Below are 22,536 nucleotides of genomic sequence, written 5' to 3'. Positions count from 1 at the left end.
ATTGTGGCAGTAATTTATCTGTAATAGATAAATCACTAAGAGTCACTGACCATACTGTCACATTTCATGATAGTGATAGTGATAATATTCAAATGCTTCGGTTTCACTTTGCTTCTTATCTACAGTTTCATCATACTTTGCCCTCTGCTGATCCCAGTACTCTGAGAAAGTGAAACAGCAGTTGAACCTTGATCTCTTTCTTAACAGGTCCGGTTTTTAGAGAAGCTTTAAATTGCGAACAGACCACAGTCGTCTAGAAGGATCTACGCACCTCATCTCTTTTGAGTGATGGAAAGGGCCTCATTTTTTATGTTTTTTTTTTTTTTAATCAATGCAAAATTACCCAAATGCTGAACCCGATGAGAGGGGGGATACACAGCCTGTTCTTCTTTTCTTTCTTTTTTTTCCTCTTTAAATGATTGTGAAAAATCTCCCCCAGGATCTTTCTTTGCATCATTATAAACCCTGCCTTGGGTAAACTCTGGATATGAACCCACAACCAAAAGAATATGCAAATTATCAGCCCACAAAGCTTAAAAGACATGATTTTAAAAAATTCATGCTCATTTCCATGAAGTTGAAAAGACTATCTTCTCGCCAGCATGTCCCTGCATGTAAGCCCACACAAGCTTATTGATGTTAGTTTAGCCAGATCTTTCCTCCGCTGTCACGCCTCCAGTCGGATCATCATATCTACTGCAGTTCAGTTCAATGACCATACCTATCTCCCATGAAAATCTATAACATGAAATGTGAGTAGTTATGGTTATGATTAGATTTATGCATGCACTAAAATATCCACTATTATCATGTTCAATCAGCTGTCAGTGTTTTCAGCCCACAGAAAATCAGCACACCTACATTGCTTTGAAGAGTGAAATTTCACTGCCCATGACATATCTTGGCAACAGCTGACCTTGTTGTGTCCAGGCTTTCTGACAGAGATTCCACTCATGTCAAGAGGAAATTCTGTGCTTGATGCACATAATATTAGTGTATAAACAGCGGAGTTGTTCATAGAGAGACAGCAGGTTTTGATGCCCACAGGCAGCAGAGTGTCCCTTAAGGCAGCAGAGTACATCATGGCTGGATTAACTGAGATGCTGTTATTTATTTTCAGGACGGCATGTTAATTATCTTCAGGGTGGAACGTAAATCACTCTCATCACGTGTAATCCCTGGTAATGATCCCCGTCTGTGTTGAGCTAATGCCTTGATACATACTGTTCAGAGTTCAGAGAAGGAACAGGCGGATGCTGCATCTGCTGTGTCAAGCACGGTGAGGCAGCAATGGATTCTGAGCAGTGGTAGTGGAATCAGGCTGTTTATCTCAGGATCTTGATGTAAATAAACAAAGCTTATGAGAATGAGGATAAGTGTGTAATAGAAACACTAATTCTACCAGTTGGTGCTGCTCGTGGCCTAATACTTTTGTTTGTCAGAAAATGTTTCGTCTAGTTCTTGTGTTCATCCTAAACAAAAGCACCACGGCATTGATGTTACTCTCCAGTGTTGCAGCCTAGATAAAGAATATCTCAGAAAGAGAACTTTTACACAGACCAGCACTGATAATGTGAACCAGATGTGTAGTGATGTAATACACTGAACAGCAATCACAGTCCACCTTTTGAAAAATTGGGGACAACTGAGTCTCAGGATACATCAACCTCTGACATTTTCTGTTCTTGTTACCATTACTCATGATTGTTAGCTGAGCACCCTGCAGCATCTAAGATAACTGTGCGAAGGAAGTGTCTTGCTGAGTAATCTCACACAAGGCAAGTACCCGAGTCAGCAGATGACTCAATCAGCTTCCAAAGGCCATGTGATCGGCAACGCACAGGACGACTGCCAAGACCCAGAACAGAAGCAGACGGCATCAAAACAAACCGCGCACAGAAAATTGATTCACTAGAATAATTAGCGTCAACTAGAAAAATGTGCTTTGTGTTTGCTCGTGTCCATGCTTTCAGCTGTGGGGACTGAGGTTCCTGGACTTCAGAAGTGTTTGCATTTGGACATTAGAAAGTTTGTTTACATGCATTTTTCTTTTGAATGCGTCATTTTAACCAAACTACATTTACAGTAGGTCTACAGAGAGACCACATGAACGCAGCTGACACAATCATCTGTCTTTTCATATTATGGTACCAGAATGGTTTAGCACTTTCTCTGTGAACACATCATATTATTTGATCTCTTATAATCATACTTGCGATGTGCTGGGTCACATACACATACACTTGGTGATTTAAGTAATTAACAACAGGGCTGTACATTACTCTTCTGCAGGCCTTTAATTAAGCAGGTCATTAAAACGTAGCTTAGTTCTGCTTATTTTATATTTTATCAAAAACCTCAACCCAGGTCTTTTTTTTTTTTTTTTGGGAAAACCCTGCCTGGAAAAACTGTCAAGGACACAAGATGCTGTTTGAAAGTCAGTGTGGCAGACAGCAGTGCGTGTTTGTCCCAAAACACCACCACTTGTCCTTGAAGCCATTCTGTTGAACATTATGTGTCAGGTGTTAAAGGGGTTGCAATACAGGTCTGTATGTACAAAAGAGACAGTTATTATGACGAACGTAGTATAAATATATTTATGCCTGGGTCAAAACTGTTTTCAGAAATCCAGACAATGTCCTAGAAATGAAGGGTGTTGGGAAAACAATGGACAGAAATTGTCAGTGGGCAACGCAGTTTTCACCAGTGGTGTCATATAAATGATTTGGATTCCAGTTCATGTCAGCAAAGGAATGGCAAAATAATTTAGAGTCGTGAAGACATAACATAATTTATTCGAAGATATTAGTGGGATAACCTCTGTGTCTGTCTCGGTCTTCCTCCCCACTCCATCAGTCTTCACTTTCATCCCTTCCTCTTGTCGGGATGCCAAAGTACACACGAGTGAATGCTGTGAATGTGTCTGGGAAAGCAGTAAGTCAGGCTCGGTCCCAAGCCCACCCAGCCAAACACAACAGGGAGCAGGTGCTGGAGTTACCAAAAATACTAGGGCATACTTGTTCACTCACTTCCTGGGCACCACAAACGCAGAGCTTGGTCCTGGCTCTTGACTTGTGCAAAGTATTAAAAGTTAATGTGGGGAGGAGTGTCTTTATTGTGTGTTTGTGCACGCATATGAAATGTGTTCAAACAGTTCACCTAAGTGGCAGAAATGTGAATTGACTGGCACAACCACAAGCTGTATGTCATTTGCCACAGAAATCCCTCTTTAATGTCAACAGTATTTACAAAGCTCAAATTGTAATGAAGCTTTTATGACAGGTTCAACTTTAATCATTTCATTTAATCAAATTTGATTTTCCCTTTAAGAGGATGTTCTTGTCTTGTGTGATGTTTTTGCTTTTTGGGGTTTATCCTTTCGTTTACTTGTACTTCCTTTAAAACAGGAAATATTTAGGTCAAGAGGTTTGAACTTTGCAGCAACAGTTTCATGTGTGAGAACCTACATTTGGTTCAGTCTAACAACACTTAGTAGATGTCACGCCATTGCGAGATCTACTGATTAGAAGCTGCTCTCCTTAATCCAGTGACTGAAAGTTTTGTTTTTTAATATTTGTGTTGCATTTTTGTGCCCATTACTTCTATTGAGGGAGACATTAAAGCAGCTAAAACTGAAACCAGTCTTGTGTGTTTCCTCTTACCTAAATCTGACCTCAGCCACAACTCCATTTATATCTTCTAAGCCGAGTCATTAGGGGTGGGCTAAACCACAAAATGTGGTTTTGAAGCATTACCAAATATTATCAGGGCCAGGATCCGTGATATCAAAAAGCAATATACAGGCCTTTTATTGTAAAAAGGAGCTATTGTAGCGTCATCTACAGGAAAGAAATATGACTTATGGAGTGAATTCATATTAATGGGATAACAAATATTGCAGCACTAAGAAGAGTGTTCACGTGCCCAGGACGTGATCTAACATTAGATGGATTCATGTTATTGGTGTCAATCCTATAGGTACCAGTATTGATTTAAAGCCAAAGCCCTAACAGAGACGGAAACATCATTTAAACAGGAGGGAAACATTGTCTGAATGGGCAAACATACTGCAACACAATGCTGGTCCTGTTGTCAAAGTAGGTGCTTAGTCAGAAAAATGTTTGACCATTAGAAATACATGTGATGCGATGACTGTGTACTTTCAATAAAGAAGGTGCCACTATATTTATGGAACAGACCAGTCATCCCATCACACAATCACCCTCACTCATGGTGATGGTCTCCATCCATTTCACATGTGCATTTGACCCCATAAATGCTCTGGCAGTTTTACATGTAAAAAAAAAAACTGAGTTTTTCTTTCCAAGCACACACGAGGCTATGATGATATCTAAAGTACATGTCTGAATGTTTCTGCTGTTTACCCACAGGCTGTGTGGTGTCTATACTAGCTGTGTGTTTTCTTTCCATTTCCAAGAACCCATAACTTTTCTCACATTCATTAGTATTGTAGTTTAATTATAGGGTGAGCAGACCTAAAGAAGTTGGGGACTGCAGCACAATAAAGGCCAGCCTTGCCCAGGCAGTAGTCCTTACCAGCTGTTTCCCAGATGTTTGGCTGCTCACACACCCTGCAGACCTTGAGGCTAACGTAATCACCCTTCTAAACCATGGCTAAGACTATCTTTAGATGAGAGAGTGTGTGTGTATGTGTCTGTAAGACAGAGAGGACAAGAGAGACAGTAAAAGCAATTGACAGAGCGAGAGGGGTGGACATTTTTGTGTGGCAGGAGTCAAGACAGGATGAAGTTCTTCAAACAGGGGAAATAGTTTTTAGTATTTAGCTCTTCTAGTGTGTGTGTTTTGGGATCCGTCCGAGGCCAAAATGTTCCCTCTCTGCTTTTAGACTCACACTCTGCAGTACTAAGTGTTTTCACCAGAGACGTTTTTTTTATTTTTTATTTTTTTTGTGACCAAGATTTGCTGTTTTCTATATTCTGTGATGTTGTTCCAGGTCTAAACCAATTACAATTTATGCATCAGTGCTAATTCTTTCTATACTATAATTTAAGAGTTTACTTTGGCCTTGCACTTTCACTGTTGTGCTCCCAGTGACACGCCAGTTTACCCAAAAGGAATGAACAAGATTTAGCCACCTAATGCACATAATTCCCTCCTTGTTAGGCAAGATAGGGCATCAGTCGAAGGTAATGGCGTACAGCTGAGTGATTTTTCAGTTGCAATCTTCCCCACTCCTGCAATCAACCCTAAAGAAAAATAAACTGATGGTAATGAGATGGATCAGCTGTCTTCTCATGCTTCAGTTCAGACTACCTCACAGCTGTGTGCTTCCAAACCACTTTCAGTAAGACCGCAGTTACACGTGCTGCAGTTACAGATACACATGACACATTTGCTTGCTTGTGCACTGTTTATACTTGTTTGCAGTCCATGCTGGTAGCTACTGTCCCACGGCAGTTAGGAACATTGCATGCATTTCTGTCCAATATGTTTTTCAGTGACAGCCACTGGCATCCGTTGTGCGACTGGTCACATTTTAGTGAAAGTGCATATCATTTCAGGGAACCACTGCAGATTGCCACAAGCGCGTGTGTGTGGACCTTTGGAGCTTGTTTAAACATGCAGAAGGAAGGCTTCGGTACACTATTACACTATGTATAGTCTTCTGCTGAGTTGTCTCTTTTCTGTGAAAGCTTTCAAAGTCTTTCATTCCACTTGCAAGCCTGAACTAGAGTAGTTAGCAGTCAGCTCTTTCCTCATTTCTATTGGTTTGTGTTTTACAGCAGCATGAAGCCCTTCCTCTTAAGTTCCCCTCTGTCAAATGCAGCATCAAGTCATGATAGTTGGTTTAAATAGTGTAGAAGTACCAAATGAAGAGGAGGTAGTGTAACATGACAAGGGCTAAAGCTGTTGTCTATAATTATAGTATCATCTACCATGTGCCTCTCATATTATAGTTATTACGAATGTAAATGTGCTCACAAGTTATTAGGAGAAACCTGATTAAAGCAGGACATCTGTATCTGTATCCACATCAGAAACCCACGTGTATGCACGTTTGGCCTATAGTCAAAGTTCTCCCCTTATCTTGTTTTTTAACAAAGCCTGACATATTTTCAAGTGAGTCAGTCTGATGAAGCAAAACAAGGTTTATTGATTACATGACATTTAAAGAATCAGGTCACTTTGGCTTGTTTACCACAGATCACAGAATTTTAATATATGCCTCCAGTTCAGCTGTTGTTTTCTGAGGTTGGAGAGAGAGAGAGAGAGAGAGAGAGAGAGAGAGAGGGAGTCTATCACATGCTTTACTGGCCCTTGACAAATTAGTGGATTAGCAACTTGTTTTTATGTTTTGTAAAGGGAAACCTCCGTTTGGCATCACAGTCCTGTATCTCCAGTAGAAACTGAGATGGTCTTGACATATGTCAGTGCATCTTGTGAGTGTACAGGCCAGTTTCTACTTCTGCATAGCATCATTGCTGTAGGTATGGTGTAGGTACGGCGTAGCCTTATATTATATGCCGTAGCCCGACTTACACCTCCCTAGAAATGTAACTACACCCATTTGTCAGACAACATAAAGAGAACACTTTTTCAACTTCCCTTATGCTGGACCTTTTGAATCTCAGTGCCTGCGTGCTTATTGGTTTTCAGTCGACAATGCCTCTTCTTATATCATTATCTCTGCATGTGTGAACTTACCAGGAACACAGAGAGTGCTGGAGATGTGGGATGCATCTCAATTGTGGTCTTCTCTCTTTATCTCTCAGTCCTTTCATGTACAGTTTTACACTTATCTGACATGATGAGCTGAAGTAAACCTGATCATAGTCCCATGAAAAGATGAATGGGTGTGTGAATGCTTTCATGTATGTGGTGTGATCAAACTACAGATGAAAGGCAGGAGATGTTGAGAGTGGGAGACACTGCTGAAGTTTGTCAAAGGTTGGCAAATAGTTTTCCCGCCCCTCCCCCTCCCATCTTTGACACTTCACTACCTCCTGTAATTGACATGCTTTTGAAGTACTGTAGCTTTCTAGTCACACTCACATTTCCTTTCTGAGCCCACATTGCTCCTTTTCTGGGAAGGAAGCCTTGTTCAGATTTGTGATGATATGGGTTCGGGGGGGTGTTCTCCTGGGATTGAAGACAGGACTTCAGAGTTGGGATGTGAACTTTTTTCCCCCCAACTTTTAACTGGTCATATGCAAGTTAAAGTATTTCTTCTGGCTTACACACAATTTCTTATAAAGCTCAATTTCTTTTTCCCTGCCCCCAGTGGCAACGACTGTTAGCAGTTTTCGTGTTTCAATAAACGTCTCATTTTCTATTTTAGTGCCGATCTGGAAACAGATGCAGCTAAAAAATTTCTAAACATTTCCTGATGTTGAAATAGCAAATATGGAGAATTGCAGCTCTCTTACTCTCACGACATGAGCATGTTGGGCTATAATAGCTAACTAGGTCATTGTAATGAGACTATGTCCTACTGTGATCATCTTAACTATATACAGTGCTAATATGAAAATGATGAGTTGGCTGTATTATTTCTGCAACCTCAGTTCACAATAAATATATAGAAATCACAAAATATGGGAACCTCCTTCAGTGTGAAGGTAGTTTAATGATTCATTTCACCACATCTGGGTCTGTGTGGCTGATGTTTGACTTATATGTTGACGCTGTCATCGCTCACTGCCTCAACAAATATTTGAACCAAAGTGTTTGCATGAAATTTTTGTTTGAGATGAAGCTTTGAAGATTGTGCCACTGCTATTACACCAATCATGGAAATCACCACAATACCAGTTAACTCTGTTGTTGCTGTTGTTATCATTAATATTATTGTCCTCAAATTACTCCTATGAATGATCTCTATGTATATTTAAAGTGTCTCTATGTATATTTAAAGCATATAAAACAACCTTTTGAGATACTGGCATTTTCTTGTCTTTGTGAAGTACATTTTATGTCTGTTAAAGTGTAGTTGTGTAGCAGTTTTTGCCTTTGTGTGCATCAGCAGCTTTGTGGAGCTCCAAGGCAGTTGATGGGTTTAGCAGGCCTCAGTCTGGCTCTCTGTCCTGTCCCTGGCTGTGGTCGGTCTTATTCTAGTCAAGCTTCATGTTGCTGCTGGCTTTATCCTCTCTCTGATTTGGGTTTTCTCATTGCTGTGGCTGAAGCGTTGGCCTGCTACCAACAGCGCTGTCACCACACTAGAAAAGTCAAGGGTTACTTCAGTGCGCTGCCACAAAATATGAGCAAAACAAGGGCATACAGTGAAGCGTATCTGAATAAAACATTGTCAATAGTAGAATCACGATCTGTGTCTCAAGCTCACTCAGAAGTCTTTCTATGCACAGCCATTGCAAAACCATGGCACATTACTGCTGACAGTGGAGTCTAGATCGGGTTTCGTGTCATGTTTCAGTCTACAGGCTCAATTTCAGCAGTTTCCCTGACAGCACAGTGTGTGTGCGTGTGTGTGTGTGTGTAGTTATGGAAAAAGTCCTACTGCAATATTGTGCTCACATGCAATCATTATACTTTACTATTATTTTGACATCATAGATAGTGTGAACTTCTCCACAGACAGCCTGGAGCGAGTGTCTTTCAGCTGTTTTTAAATGCTGACAAATTTGTTGTTGAGCATCATTATCAGCAAAGGCAGCAGTTTAGACCTGCTTATATAGTCAGTGAGTTGACACAGTACATAATAATAGGCAAAATAAACTTATTTAAATGCAGCTTTTTTTTTTTTTAGCCTATGTAAATTCAGTTTTCAAAATTAATGAACTGGCAGCTCACTGCACAGGACTGGGCAGTGCAGGAAAATGTCAAGCAGCATTCGTTGTGAATACAAATGTATTTGCTATGACAGTGGTTGTGTTGGAAAATATTATCCTTTATAGCTCATACTTTGTAGAAAACAAGTTGAAATACCCTAAAATACTGATCAAGACTCCTTACTAAAGATCTTTGGCAAGTAATAACACTCTACAATAACTGTTTATCAAAGGATTCAGATGGACTTTTCTGAGGGAAGCACCTTTACATCAAATAAAATAGGTGTGGGATTAACCAGCATGATTCAAAGGTCCTATTTTAACAAGGACACACTGTGACATTGATATGAAGCAGCCAAAATCGGGCCCAGCCAGTATCATTCAGTTACAGAGCAGCAGTGACTTCTGTTACAGATCCGCAGCTTCAGTCAAACACCTCTCATCAACTAAAGTAACAGTACCCACAGTTTAGATCTAGATATACATATGCATCTGGTGCTGCTTTGGCCATCATATGTGCAAGTTCATATTGCCAGTGGCTTACTGTGCACCATGTTCACACCAACACAGCCCTCTGAGTTTGGTTTTGTTTGTTTTTTTTTTAATTTATGGTTGTTGGTTTTTTTTTTACACAGTACTATTTTCAGTCTCTATGCGGCCATCATCACACTCCTGTCTCCCTCTGTCCTCTGTGATGGTAACATTAGATGATGTTTTTATTTACTGATAAACCCCCTTTTCCTTTCTTCCCTCCAGTCATCACATTGTTTCTCTCCTTGGCTGTCGTGAAAAGGCACTGAATGACTTTGCAAGTTTGTGATTACATCCCAGTGATACAATTTAGTTTTGCTTTTAAATTCTCATCACTATTAATTTTTACAGCCTCTCAGTGTCTGACACTTCCCTGTCCATCTCCCTGTCTGATAATAAAATAGTTGGAGAGCAAATATATTGATGTGGTTTTTTTTCCCCCTCTCTGTTTTCAGACTGCCAAAGGCTACATCCTCCTGTTTGATGTGCTGGGTAGAGGGGATGACAAGTACCTCTATGAGCCTGTCTATCCAAAGTGAGTGCAGCACACATACAAACTGATACACACAAGCTTATATAAAGTGAGCCAAATGAAAGGGGTCAAGCTGTAACTTTCAGGGACACTACACTAGACTATCAGCAAATCATTCGGCCTTTGAAAAGCCATTTAATCATATAAATATCTGCTGAGGGTTAATCGCTACATTTACGAAACACAGCTAGTGAACAACACTATTTATATGCTGTTTGAAGTGAACAGTTGAAACAGGTGATAGCCCTGCTACCGTGCTACTTTTACGACTGCTAATGACAAATTATAATGATAATGCTGCAACCACACGATTAGTTTAGGTGAACACTTAACCTCATCTACTTTTTTTTTTTTTACCTCCTGGGGTATTTTTTTTTGCTTGCTGCGGTCTTTCTTTGAAGAAAGTTTCAAGTTCCTTATTACACCCAGAACATGAAACCCGTGGATTGTAAGTGCAGCTGGAAAATAATGCCAGAAGGAACACAAGAGGGTTTCACGTCTAAATCCTCCTGCATAGTATTATGTTTGCTCATGACCCAATGTGTAAGTTGGTGTGGTTATATGGTTACTGAAAGCAGGTAGTGACATTTTAGAAGCTAATTCTGCAGTTAGCGCCGCATTATTAATGTGACAAATGCACAACGTGGTCAAAAGAATGTGGACCCCCCGAAGAATATGAAAAACCAAATCAGTTCCTCTGCTTTGTACCATTGTTGTGTGTGTGTGTCTGTATGCCTTTGTGTCTGAGTGTGTGTTTCACATTCCTAGACACCATACCAGCAGCGGTGGGGCAAGTGTGGGCACGTCAAGCGATCTTTTTTTCAGCACTATGAGTTTAAAATGAGTTGCATTTTGGGTTTTCAGCACTTGTCTTTATACATCAGTGAAACTAATATACATATTTGTATTAATGCATTGCCCCAGGGGAAGTCCTCGTGTGAAGGTGACCCCAGGTTATAAGGAGGAGCAATGTGCCCCGGCCCTGTCCTTAGAGATGAAGAAACCTGTGGATCTGGAGGCCCCCATCACCAGGTAGAGGGTCTCTTATTGTCCTTTGTGTCTGCCTTTTTCCCTTCATACAAACCCTACTCATCCTCACTCTTGGTCTTGGATGTATCATCACGCTCACATGCACGCAAAACTGAAACCAAAAATATGCTCACTGTGTATCTTAATCAAGTGCTTCCTGTAAAACAAGAGAGAGTGCTATGAATCACGTATGATCCTGCCCTTGTGCACAGGGGATTTTCATGTACATAATTTTTTTCCTCATTTCAAATCTTTAATCATGAGTCTTCCACTAAAAGATCTGAAAACTACACAGTCTCTTCTCGAGTGTTATTCTGCCACCTTTCAGTATCTTTAACATGGATTAATACATTTTTAAGCTCCTAGCCTCTGCTGACCTCTGAATTGATTTAAACAGCATTTACATTGTTCTTGCTCAGGCGGTTCCCCAGTGGGTATTTAAAAAAATTGCACCATTGTTGTGGCTGCTAAAAGTGACCCGCTCTTTGTGTGCAGTATCTGTGAAGGGCATTTGGCTCAAGAGTAATGACTTGAAAATTTCTCTTCTCCCTTACGGAAAGTCAGCATCGGCAGCGGGAGGTGGCTGAGGTGCAGTGAGAAGCTATGCTCCCCCCACTCTGTTAGCTGTAAACACAGAGGCCTGCAGAGAAATATACATGAATCTGCAGAGGTGGAGGGGTGCTGGGAAGATGAACAGGATGCATGTACTTCTCCACATTCTCTGAAAAGACTTGATAAAGCACTTCAGGATTTTTAAGCCAGTATCACTGACACTGTGTAAAGACAGATCCATTTCTAATCTTTGCCCTATTGTAAAACATTGCGCTTCAGGTCTGCCAGTTATCAAAAACACCTCGCTGTTGAAACACAAAAGTCACACACTACTTTCACAGCATCGCACATTTTTCTCAGCAGATCATCCAGTTTTCATACAGGTTTATCATAAGCTTAGAGTGCACTGTGAAAAAATTGACCAGGAAGTCCCTTGTCCACTTTTACCATAGAAACTTGTGTTGGTTTTAATGTGGATTTCTAAAACCTAGTCCCCAAATTATAATAAAATTTATGTGAAGAAATAACAAAGGCCGAAGAACAACACTTGCGCTTGTTACATAAGAGCCTGTGTCTGCCGTCTCCTTGTTTTCCAGTCTTTGCTAATTTCAGTTCTTTTTTAGTTTCTTTCTTCTTGTTTTTCGCCTTCCCTGTTATCACCCCCACATCCTCTAACTTGACGTCTTTGTCTGCCGAGTGACACGAACTGTCACTCCACCAGTTTTCTGCTCTGCTTACTTTTTGTTCATTTTGTTGTTTATCTCATGTTTGTATTGTCTGTGTCTTTGTTCATCTGTCACATCCCTTCCACTGTCTGCACTAGACAGAGATTATAGAGTAGTCATCTGAACGAGAGCACTCTGTCGGCATTTCACAGGCACAGCTTGATTGTGCAGGAGATGAGTGGGTGTCTCCGGCTGTGAAACTACCGTAAAAGTCGCTGCCTCCTCCACAGTGAAAGTCCACTGTGCTTTCCACCCTTTGCCTCTCTTTATTTCTCTCCTTTCTGACTCCAGCTTTTCTTCTCTTGGTTGTCCCATTGTGTCATCTTCAGTCTTAGGCCTCTCATACTTTTTGGAAGACAATGAAGCGCTATGCACACACACAAACACACTGTTTGTTCCCTTGTGTGTTAGAAGACAGTGAGACTTGGCACTGGCAGCTATGTGGCCTCATCACAGCTGGCCAGTAAAACTTTCAGGCTGCACTAAGAGGGCACAGCTGGATGATGACTAGCCCACTGTTTTCTAACACTCTGCTGTTTGTCAACTTGTTCCCACTCTTCCTAACTACCACCCCTGCATTTTTTTCTTAAACCAACTAATCCACATTTTCTTCCTTTTGATCAAAATTCTCATTTCTGTGTTTCCTCTTCTTCCCACCAGCCTGCAGTCCCTCCAGGAGGACTTACTGGTGTGTACGGCAGACGGCTACCTTCACGTGCTGCACTGGGACGGGCTAGGCAGCAACGGGCGCAAGGCCATCTGCCTCACTACAATCCCCTTCTCGCTAGACCTGCAGTCTGCTCGAGGTTAGATTTGACCTGTGCGCGCAGCTAAATACAGGAGAAGAATTCAGGCCTGATTCTAATTCACACTGTAAACAGAAGCAGCAAACCACTTGCTGTTGTTTGGAAATAAATTACAAATAATTTCAAAATAAGATGAATTATTTTATGTTCCCATCATTCACTGCAGCTCCCGGTTCAGTCTCTTTGTTGCACTGAATACTTCAAATGTATGTTTAGGTGGTCCCTCTCTCGACCTGGAGGGAGTGTATATCCGTTGTATGGAGTATTGTGTTACCCTGGACGGCTTCGCTGTGGTCCTGAGTGACGGACGGCTGGGCTTTATCACACCAATCAGCAGCACCATCACTGCAGACGTAAGGACACTTACAGACACACATACGCTAACTGTTGATGTTAAAATGTACACACGGTTTCCTAAAGGGTAAACACAGATGTGCAAACACAGAGTATGAAAAATGGCCTTTCTGCTTTCAGTAGTTTGATTTTCGTTTAGTGAGAGTCGCACCGGAAACCTCAGTAGTTTTCCCAACGAGCAGAGATACGCAGAGCCAGTTACCTAGAAAAAAGTATCCAAACTGGTGCTACAACTTGTTCAGGTCAACAGCTTTTCATATTTTATAACTAGGGCAGCGCAGTATTTTTTATTAATGTCATGAGAATATGATCCAGTACAGGGCCTGGAGCTCTTACTTTGTCTTGGCTTGATTTAAACAGTGATGACTGTATCCGTAGGATCTATTTTCACATCCGAAGAGGCGAGCCGAGCTCAACATTAACAAGCTGTTCTAAAATTTTGGCTCGAAATCATGTTTTGAAATTGGAAAGTGGGTGTTGATGTCACCATCAAGATATAATGTGTCCAGATATAAATGTTAAACCAAGATTGTAGCCAAGCAATGTGCTGATAATGTGTGTGTGAAAGTTTCATTTAGAATTATCAAAGCATTTTAATGTTAAATGTAAGTGATATGTTTGAGAGACTGCAGTTAAAACACATTCTGCAGACCTGTAACTGACATCATACACACTGTGAGGCATTTGTAAATCATAAAGGTGTTTTGTGTGTGTGTGTGTGTCTGTGTCTGTGTCCAGCAGCTACAGGGCGTCTGGGCAGCAGACATCACTGATGGCACCTGTGTGGCTGTCAACAACAAGTACAGACTGATGGCCTTCGGCTGTGCCAGGTACGTGTGTGTTCAACTGTCTGTCTGTTTCTCTACAACCCACTGTTGGGAAGTAAACTTGAGGGTGTTTGTTTGCATGTGTGTGTTATAGAGACTGATTGTTGTCCATGTGGTGTGTGTCCACTGTGAGAATCTGTCAGGTTGTGTTTGCAGAGGCTACCTAATGTGTGCTTGTCAGAAACTCCTCATGGACTGCGCAATCTGCCAGCTTGGCAGGAATTTCTCTTCCCCACTCCTTAATAATCTCCTTCTTCATCTTTTTCTGCACGTTTTCTATGTTTTGTACCTTATTGAAACAACATGCACCCGCAGTGTTACAGTTCTTTATACAATTAGTGTCCAAACAGTCCTTTGCAGACAACAAGAGAAATGAAGTCTAGAGTCTGGCAGTATAGCAAGAAAACACAAATACACCTTTGAAAACACATTTCCAGATAAAAGTGTTGGTTACTCTAATGAGGATTGGTGTGACTTTTACCACCGAATGAGTTGAACTAATGTATCAGTAGGCATCAGTTGAAGAAATCAGATTCAAGCCTCTCTGATTAAACTGTTGCAATCACGCACAATACCAATAAATACCTTCAGCTTGTGTTGTTGGTTTTAGAGGTATTTGCAGGCATGTGTGTGTGTCCAAATGAATAAGCACTAAAGTGTACAGACAAGCTGGGAGACGTTCAAAGCATAGAAAAGTAGCTCGCAGGTATTGGTCCAAATTACAGCCATCGGTCATTTGCACTGTAGCAACATTCTGATCCTAAAGTGTGTTTGTTCTCGTTACAGCGGCTCAGTGCTGGTGTACATGATAGACACCACAACTGGATCAATGCAGCTGTCCCACAAACTGGAGCTCACCCCGAAACACTACCCAGGTATCACCCTTACGGTTCTCTCTCTCTCTGTCTTTCCCCCTTTTTGTCTCCCTCCTCTCTTTATCTGTCCCTCCGTGTCATACCCCTACACAAATTCTTCTTTGAGATAACTTGCATTCCTTCAGCTGTCTCCCTCTTGGGATTCTGTGTCTGTGTTTCCCTTTAGTTCACATCTGTTTTCAGCCAGACCTCTGTAATGGGATTTAAAGCCATAGCTCCACCTAGTGGGTGAGCTGCCATGTAGGGAATCTGCTTCCAGGGCTATGTGCAAGTCATGAAAATTCTTACACATTTTCCTCAAAAAGTGCCTTAAAAGGTACTAAAAACATTTAAAATGAATTGACATGTGTGCTATGGGAAGTAGTGTTGATTATAATATGTACTTGTATCCAGTCTTTAGCTGCAGGTAGAATTTACACTCTGATAAATTAACAAGTGGGATTGTTCTCAAAGTTCAGTCCTTTTTTGAGTTCAGTCAGCAAGTGTGGATTTTAGCAAAAACTTAAATGAACTTGAATTTTTAATAGGTTATTCCATCCATCCCTTTTCTGCTGCTTATCTAGGTCTAGGTTGCGATGCTTTAAGTATATCATTAGGCATTATGGTTAAAAAAAAGTACTGATTTAAAAACACTTTGTTCAGCTTCTGCTAGAGTTTTTGTCAAATTATATAATTATCACTCGTTTGCTTCTAAGAACATTTGAAAAGAAAAGACCAAACACTAATGAGCACATCAATGAAAAAGACAATATTCAAATATATTCAAACTGCAATGTTTGCTACAGTTTGTACTGAGAAGAGAGAAAAGAGCATAATATAAACTGGTTCAGTGCTTCAAACACATCATTTACATAAGCATTCAATTAGTATTTCTTAACAATGAAGCAATAACTAAGGTGCTCTGAACTGTCATTCTCTGAATTCTTTGCCTATCCAGACATCTATAACAAGACAGGCCCAGTCAAGCTCATCTGCTGGTCACCTGACTACAGCGTTGCCATGGTTACATGGGAGTGTGGTGGCCTATCGCTGTGGAGTGTCTTTGGAGCTCACCTCATCTGCACTCTGGGAGAGGACTTTGCGTGGGTGGACCCACAATCACACACACACACATTTGTGTTTAATGCAATTTGATATGAACCTTTTTCTAAAATTAATTTTTGTATTTTTGTGTCCTCCCCTCAGGTATCGTTCTGATGGTACCAAGAAGGACCCCATTAAAATCAGCTCCATGGTTAGGGGACTTTTTATACTGTCCCTCTGTCTATGTTTTAACATTTAAAAAAACTGAATAAATTAAATAAAACTCTTTGTGTAAGTATATTGAAGAGATTTGAGGCCACATAGGTCAGTTAACATAACGACAGTGAATCAGCTTAAAAAAGAAACAGGTGTTTGGGTAGTGGTTATGTTTTGTAGCTAAAATTCAGTCCCTGTTCAACCCTGTTATTTACAAGCAAATTGCTGTTCACTGAAGTGGAGCAGAGGTAACACACAGCCTAAGCACCATTAATTAATTGCATCTGCTCCAGTTAGAATAATGAGAGTTTTTCTTCATTACATATTTAATGTGTTTGCATGTTAAAATGATTTTTCTCCATATTGGTTGGGGTTTTATTTTTTTATGTGTTGTCACCATTGTTCATACTGAAACTTGCACTCTGCCCTTTCCAGAGCTGGGGAGCAGAGGGGTACCACCTATGGGTGCTCCCTAACAAACCAGAGAGGAGGAGACAGGAAGAGCAGGAGGAGGTGGAGATGGTCGAACCTCCTCATTCCTCCATGCAGGCCGGCATACTGCAGTTCCACTTCATCAAGAGTGCCCTCACAGTCAACCCCTGCACGGTGAGAGCAAGATAGAGTTGTATTATCAATTCTGTGTACACACACACACATTAAACATTCATGCTCTGTTTGGTGCTCTCTCGGCTTTACAGAGTAACCAGGAGCAGGTGTTACTCCATGGTGAAGACCGCCTCTACCTGACCTGCGGTGACCCAACGCAGGTCCACAGCACGTCTGACTCACACCCACACACACACTTACACCCGCGCGATGGCAGCCCGCTGCACCACCCCCCCAACCCCGACTCCTCTCTCTCTCAGGGACTCAGCACTTTACTTGGACACAAGCACTGGCACGTGGTCCAGGTGAGGATGCACAGGCATCACACCTGGTTAGGTGGGATTTATGCGCCTAACCAGTGGAGAATTGGCAGTTTTATACCATTTTGGAAAAAACATAAGAGCTGACCTCCTACCTTGAAAAGATTCTTGAATTATTTCTTGAGATTCAGATGTCCAGAATGCCACCAGTATGGCACAAACAGGTAATACTGGTGGCATTTTCATTTATTTATCATTAAGATCTGTAGGACTGCATTAATCAAATTAATTGACTAATTATTTTAGCTCTAAAGAAAGGCAACAAATGCCACAGAGCTTTATATAAGCTCAAGTGCCTTTATCTTGACTTTGTATATATAGCTCAGTGGATATGAGGTATTGTTAATTTTTTCATTATTATTCTTTTTTGTTTTTGTCCAGATTCACAGCACATACCTAGAGAGCAACTGGCCAATAAGGGTAAGTTTGGGAGTGTGTGTGTGAGTTGGCTGTGTGTCAGGAATCACAGAAACTTGTATTAAATTCATCCGTTTGTTCTGAACCTCTGAACTTTCTGGCTTTGAATTTGATGTTACATGTGGAACATCTGGTACTCCTGCACTCAGACTCTAAAAGCTGCAATATTCCTTTAAAAGTAGTAATGTAACACTAATGTTTACATAGTAAACTTGAATGAAATTAGACTATTGTCTGCCTTTTTGACTGTGTGTGTGTGTACAGTTTGCAGCCATAGACACAGCAGGCCAGTGCATGGCTGTGGCAGGGAGGCGAGGCTTTGCACACTACTCCTTGTTCACAAGGAAATGGAAGCTGTTTGGAAATATCACTCAGGTATGTGACTCCATAGACTGGAGGACAAAAAATTCTAAACTTTACCCTCTATGAATGGCATTAGTGCAATTACCAATGAACGAATGGTGACCGGAAAGTGTTTTATTTTTTCCAGAGTGAACATGTAATGTATGCTAGCTGGCACAGCTGGCTTCTCTATCACAAGCTAGAATTCATAGGGAAATACATTTTTAGGTTGTTAAAAAAAAAATTAAAAAAATTTAAAAAAGTCTTCGCCCAAGTGAATAATGATAATGTGCACTTGTATTTCTCTGTAGGAGCAGAACATGACAGTGACGGGAGGTCTGGCTTGGTGGACTGACTTTGTGGTGGTGGCCTGCTACAACTTTATAGACCAGCAAGAGCAGGTGAGACTGAAGCATCACTCACGTCACCATTGTTTCTCACTCACCCCTCTATTTTCCTACCATGTATGATGATTTTAGTCATGTTAGTCTCATTATGATGTCTCCCTCTATCGTCCCTCCGTCGACACCAGTTGAGGCTCTATCAACGCTCATCCAACCTGGACAACGCCTTTGCCTCGGTCACTAAGCTGCACTCAGACACTCTGCTGCTCAACGTCTTCAGAGACATGGTCATCCTGTTCAGAGCTGACTGCTCCATCTGCCTCTATAGCATAGAGAAGAGGAATGACAGGTGGGCTCTTTTGTATACATATGACCCTGCCAGTCAGTTCAGATCTCCTTAGCATTCAATACCGCTAATTTGACATTAAACTTTTTTTTTTGAATACCTGTAAATATTTGTTTCTTCATACCCTGTAACTTTGGCAGTAATGTGTTTGTGGGCTTGTACAACCAATATGTTTATTCACATATTAGTGGCAGATTTTCAAGGTGAGGATTAGCTAAAATTCTCTCTATCTAAGATCCCAAACTTTGAGTACCCAAAACAAATGCCAGTACGTCTTAGAGCCGACGTTATCTTTTCTAAACTGGATACTGTTCTGCACATTCAGCATAGTTTCTTCCTTTCACACACTCCAGCACCAGGGAAATCCCTGGCACCAGCAGTCATAATAGTGTTACTCAGCTATATTTTCCACTGGGGAAAAAAGGCCTTTAGTCAAAGCCATTGGTCTAAAACCTATCACACGACAGAACTGGGCCTCAGCTTTATGTCTGACATTGTAACGAGAACTTTAAAATATTATCTAAATAGTAATTTAGTGACTTTGCAGTCAGGTACAGTACATCGAGTAAATTTAATCAGAAGTCCAACCAGAATAAAAGATTTCAGTGTGCTACATATTTTAAGTTCTTTGCCAGTATTTCAGAACATAGATATAGTCAGTGACCATGTCCCACATGCATTATGTGTTTTTACCTTAAAGTCATGATTCTGACTTACAGCTTGTGTATTCATACTTGTCATTCCAGTCCAAACCCGTCAGCCAGCGTGGAGCTGCTGCAGGAGGTGTCGATGTCTCGCTACATCCCTCACCCGGCCCTCGTGGTCTCTGTCACACTCACGTCCGTACGCACAGAGACTGGCATCACATTGAAAGCCCCGCAGCAGGTAACACAGGAACAGCTACACACATATACACACACACAAAGTCTCTATAGGTGTGTGTCCACTCATGTTTTATGTTTGCGTGTCTGTTTCAGGCCTGCATGGCAGAAAGCATCATGTTGAATCTGGCTGGTCAGTTGATCATGCTACAGAGGGACCGTTCGGGTCCACAGGTACGAGAGAAGGAGACACCTGCTAATAACAAGAAGCTGGTGAGTTGAAACACTTTGCTTGGATTTTCTGAATTTTAACCTTTCAGCTGTTTTCACTTATATTCAGAAATTTCACTAAAGCAGCATGTTAACTGAATAAGATTTTACATATTTGGTTTTCTTTCTCCCCTAGCTACCGTTTTGCCCTCCTGTTGTGTTGGCCCAGTGTGTGGAGAACGTGTGGACCACCTGTCGCTCCAACAGGAAGAAGCGCCACCTGCTGGAGGCCCTGTGGCTGTCATGCGGCGAAGCAGGCATGAAAGTCTGGCTGCCGCTGTTCCCCCGAGACCACCGCAAGCCCCACTCCTTCCTCTCCCGACGCATCATGCTGCCCTTCCACATCAACATCTACCCTCTGGCTGTGCTGTTCGAGGACGCCCTGGTACTGGGGGCAACCAATGAGACTGTGCTCTATGATGGGCTGCAGGGATCCTCGGAGCCACTGGAGGCGCTGTTCCCCTACTGCACTGTAGAGAGGACATCCCAGATCTACCTCCACCACATCCTTAGGCAGCTGCTGGTTCGCAATCTGGGTGAACAGGTATTATTAAAGGAGTGCTGGTGATACCAGGAGAACAATCAACACAAATATACAATTCTTATACAGTCTGTACACAGTCTGAGTCCATTCTTTCCCCTCCTTAACGTTCCCTCTCCCACAGGCTTTGATGCTGGCTCAGTCGTGTGCCTCTCTCCCCTACTTCCCCCACGTCATGGAGCTAATGGTGCATGTGGTTCTGGAAGAGGAGGCAACATCGCGGGAGCCCATCCCCGACCCTCTGCTGCCCACTGTGGCCAAGTTCATCACAGAGTTCCCCCTCTTCCTTCAGACCATCGTCCACTGTGCCAGAAAGACAGAGTACGCCCTGTGGAACTACCTGTTCGCAGCTGTGGGAAACCCCAAAGATCTGTTTGAGGAGTGTCTCATGGCTCAAGACCTGGACACAGCAGCCTCTTATCTGATTATACTGCAGGTAGGGACTGCAGTTTGTTTTTCACAGCATAATGCAGAGATTATCGAAAAGCTTTACAGTGAAACCACGTCTCTTTCATCGTCTCACCACCACGTCTCCGTCTTTCTTTGGCTCATCTTCTTCTGTTCCCTGCCCTTGTAAAGAACATGGAGGTTCCAGCAGTGAGCAGACAACACGCCACCCTGCTCTTCAACACGGCGTTGGAACAGGGCAAGTGGGACCTCTGCCGGCACATGATCCGATTCCTCAAAGCCATTGGCTCAGGGGAGATGGAGACTCCGCCCCCAACGCCTACAACTCAGGTGAGCAAGTTCAAAGCATCTCATGACAACTTTTTATTTTTGTCTGTTCTTTCGACCCTGGTCATAGAAATCACTCACGACCTAAAACCTGAAAATCCTATTTATATACTGTATGCTTTCATCTGTCCACACTGAAAGGAGAGAGACATGTTTAAAGGAGCCTTTTCTGCAGTGTAGTTTTTAGCCATTTTCAAATATATCAATGTCAAAGTGCCAAAATGGATTAAAAAAAAAAAAAAGGAAATGTCTGCTGTAAGGCCAGGACAAATACATTCATTAATAACATTCACTTCAAAACAACACTTGAAAGCACACAGGAAGTGTTTTGACATTTAATAACAAACATGACTCACGGAAACACAGCACGAGTGGCTGCTGACCTGTTTTGCTGTGAGTAGTGGGCTGTGCTTGGTATTCAGAAACGTTTTATTCTAAACCTGATGAAACTGAAACTAATGGTGTGAATCTCTGTGTTAGGAACCCAGCTCAACTGGAGGTTTTGAGTTCTTCAGAAATCGCAGCATTAGTTTGTCTCAGTCGGCAGACTCCATCTCTACAGGAAAGTTCAACCTGCAGAAGACCCTCAGTATGCCCACTGGACCCTCATCTAAAGGGTACACACACACACACACAGTGGAGATTGTGAGGGACTACGATTCTGTTTTGCTCTGTAACATCTAAATGTTTCCACATTTCCTTTCTCTCCTTCCTCCTGCTTTCATTCCTGACAGTCGGGAAGTGGAGTGTGCGGAGAACATGTACATTGACATGATGCTCTGGCGTCACGCCCGCCGCCTCCTGGAGCAGGTACGCCTCCGCGACCTGGGATGCTTCTCGGCACAGCTGGGCTTCGAACTCATCGGCTGGTTGTGTCGCGAGCGAAACCGCGTGGCCCATGTTGACGATTTCGTTTTGGCGTTGAAGAAACTCCATAAGGATTTTCTCTGGCCGTTCCCTGTGATTCCAGTGGGAAGCCTCAGCTCGCCTCTGAAGAACGGACGGTGTCGCACAGGTGAGTGACGGGCTTGGTTGAAAGCTTAGCACTTTAATCCCTGATGTTGGGCTGATGATGAGAGGCTGGAGCAAAAGATGAACACATTAATTTGGACTTAACTGAATACAGTTAATGCATTAATTAAATATTAACTTGCACTTTTTTTTGTTGTCGTTCCTCTAAGTGCTGAGCACACGGCTGTTGAAGTCGCAGTCAGCTGACAGCCTGTTGAACAGCGACATGGACACAGCGCCCCCTCAGGCAGCTCCCACCAACCACACCTGGCTGGACGGGCTTGGGCAGAGGGCCAAAGATATGGACACGGCCTCGTCCGCTCACTCCAACCAGCACTCAACTCAGACACATGACGCCTTCCTGTCACTGCTTACCAACAAAGGTAATAAGACCTGAACAGGTAATCCCTGACCTTTCCATTAAATTAGAAAAAGGCTCTGATCTGCCCTTTGTTCTTATCAACTCGTGTTGTTTGGCGTTTTAATCAGTGAAGTGCTCACCAGCTTTTTTTCTTTTTTAAACATTTTCTTTCATCTCTCCTCCC

The 22,536-nt window shown here is 42.1% G+C and overlaps 1 protein-coding gene across 2 annotated transcripts in view; it reads left to right on the top strand.

The window, feature by feature from the left end:
• Window positions 1-22,536, top strand: part of ric1 (RIC1 homolog, RAB6A GEF complex partner 1) — a 32,085-nt gene that overhangs the window by 5,927 nt on the left and 3,622 nt on the right. The window contains exons 3-24 of one of the 2 annotated variants that reach the window (XM_041058848.1): window positions 9,755-9,834; window positions 10,756-10,863; window positions 12,798-12,943; window positions 13,160-13,296; window positions 14,039-14,127; window positions 14,911-14,999; window positions 15,937-16,081; window positions 16,185-16,233; window positions 16,674-16,844; window positions 16,937-17,149; window positions 17,546-17,584; window positions 17,846-17,956; window positions 18,235-18,324; window positions 18,456-18,616; window positions 19,360-19,498; window positions 19,591-19,707; window positions 19,841-20,248; window positions 20,370-20,681; window positions 20,825-20,983; window positions 21,461-21,597; window positions 21,715-21,995; window positions 22,162-22,374. In XM_041058848.1, the coding sequence (XP_040914782.1) occupies window positions 9,755-9,834; window positions 10,756-10,863; window positions 12,798-12,943; window positions 13,160-13,296; window positions 14,039-14,127; window positions 14,911-14,999; window positions 15,937-16,081; window positions 16,185-16,233; window positions 16,674-16,844; window positions 16,937-17,149; window positions 17,546-17,584; window positions 17,846-17,956; window positions 18,235-18,324; window positions 18,456-18,616; window positions 19,360-19,498; window positions 19,591-19,707; window positions 19,841-20,248; window positions 20,370-20,681; window positions 20,825-20,983; window positions 21,461-21,597; window positions 21,715-21,995; window positions 22,162-22,374 (3,394 nt within the window). Of the gene's footprint in view, window positions 1-9,754; window positions 9,835-10,755; window positions 10,864-12,797; window positions 12,944-13,159; window positions 13,297-14,035; window positions 14,128-14,910; window positions 15,000-15,936; window positions 16,082-16,184; window positions 16,234-16,673; window positions 16,845-16,936; window positions 17,150-17,545; window positions 17,585-17,845; window positions 17,957-18,234; window positions 18,325-18,455; window positions 18,617-19,359; window positions 19,499-19,590; window positions 19,708-19,840; window positions 20,249-20,369; window positions 20,682-20,824; window positions 20,984-21,460; window positions 21,598-21,714; window positions 21,996-22,161; window positions 22,375-22,536 lie in introns of both variants that reach the window. The other variant, XM_041058847.1, reaches the window with a different exon arrangement.

The sequence above is a fragment of the Toxotes jaculatrix genome, chromosome 16 (assembly GCF_017976425.1).
Source record: "Toxotes jaculatrix isolate fToxJac2 chromosome 16, fToxJac2.pri, whole genome shotgun sequence".
NCBI classification, from domain to species: domain Eukaryota; kingdom Metazoa; phylum Chordata; class Actinopteri; family Toxotidae; genus Toxotes; species Toxotes jaculatrix.
Note: the sequence above shows the minus strand (reverse complement) of the source record. Positions and strands in the feature narration are given on the sequence as shown.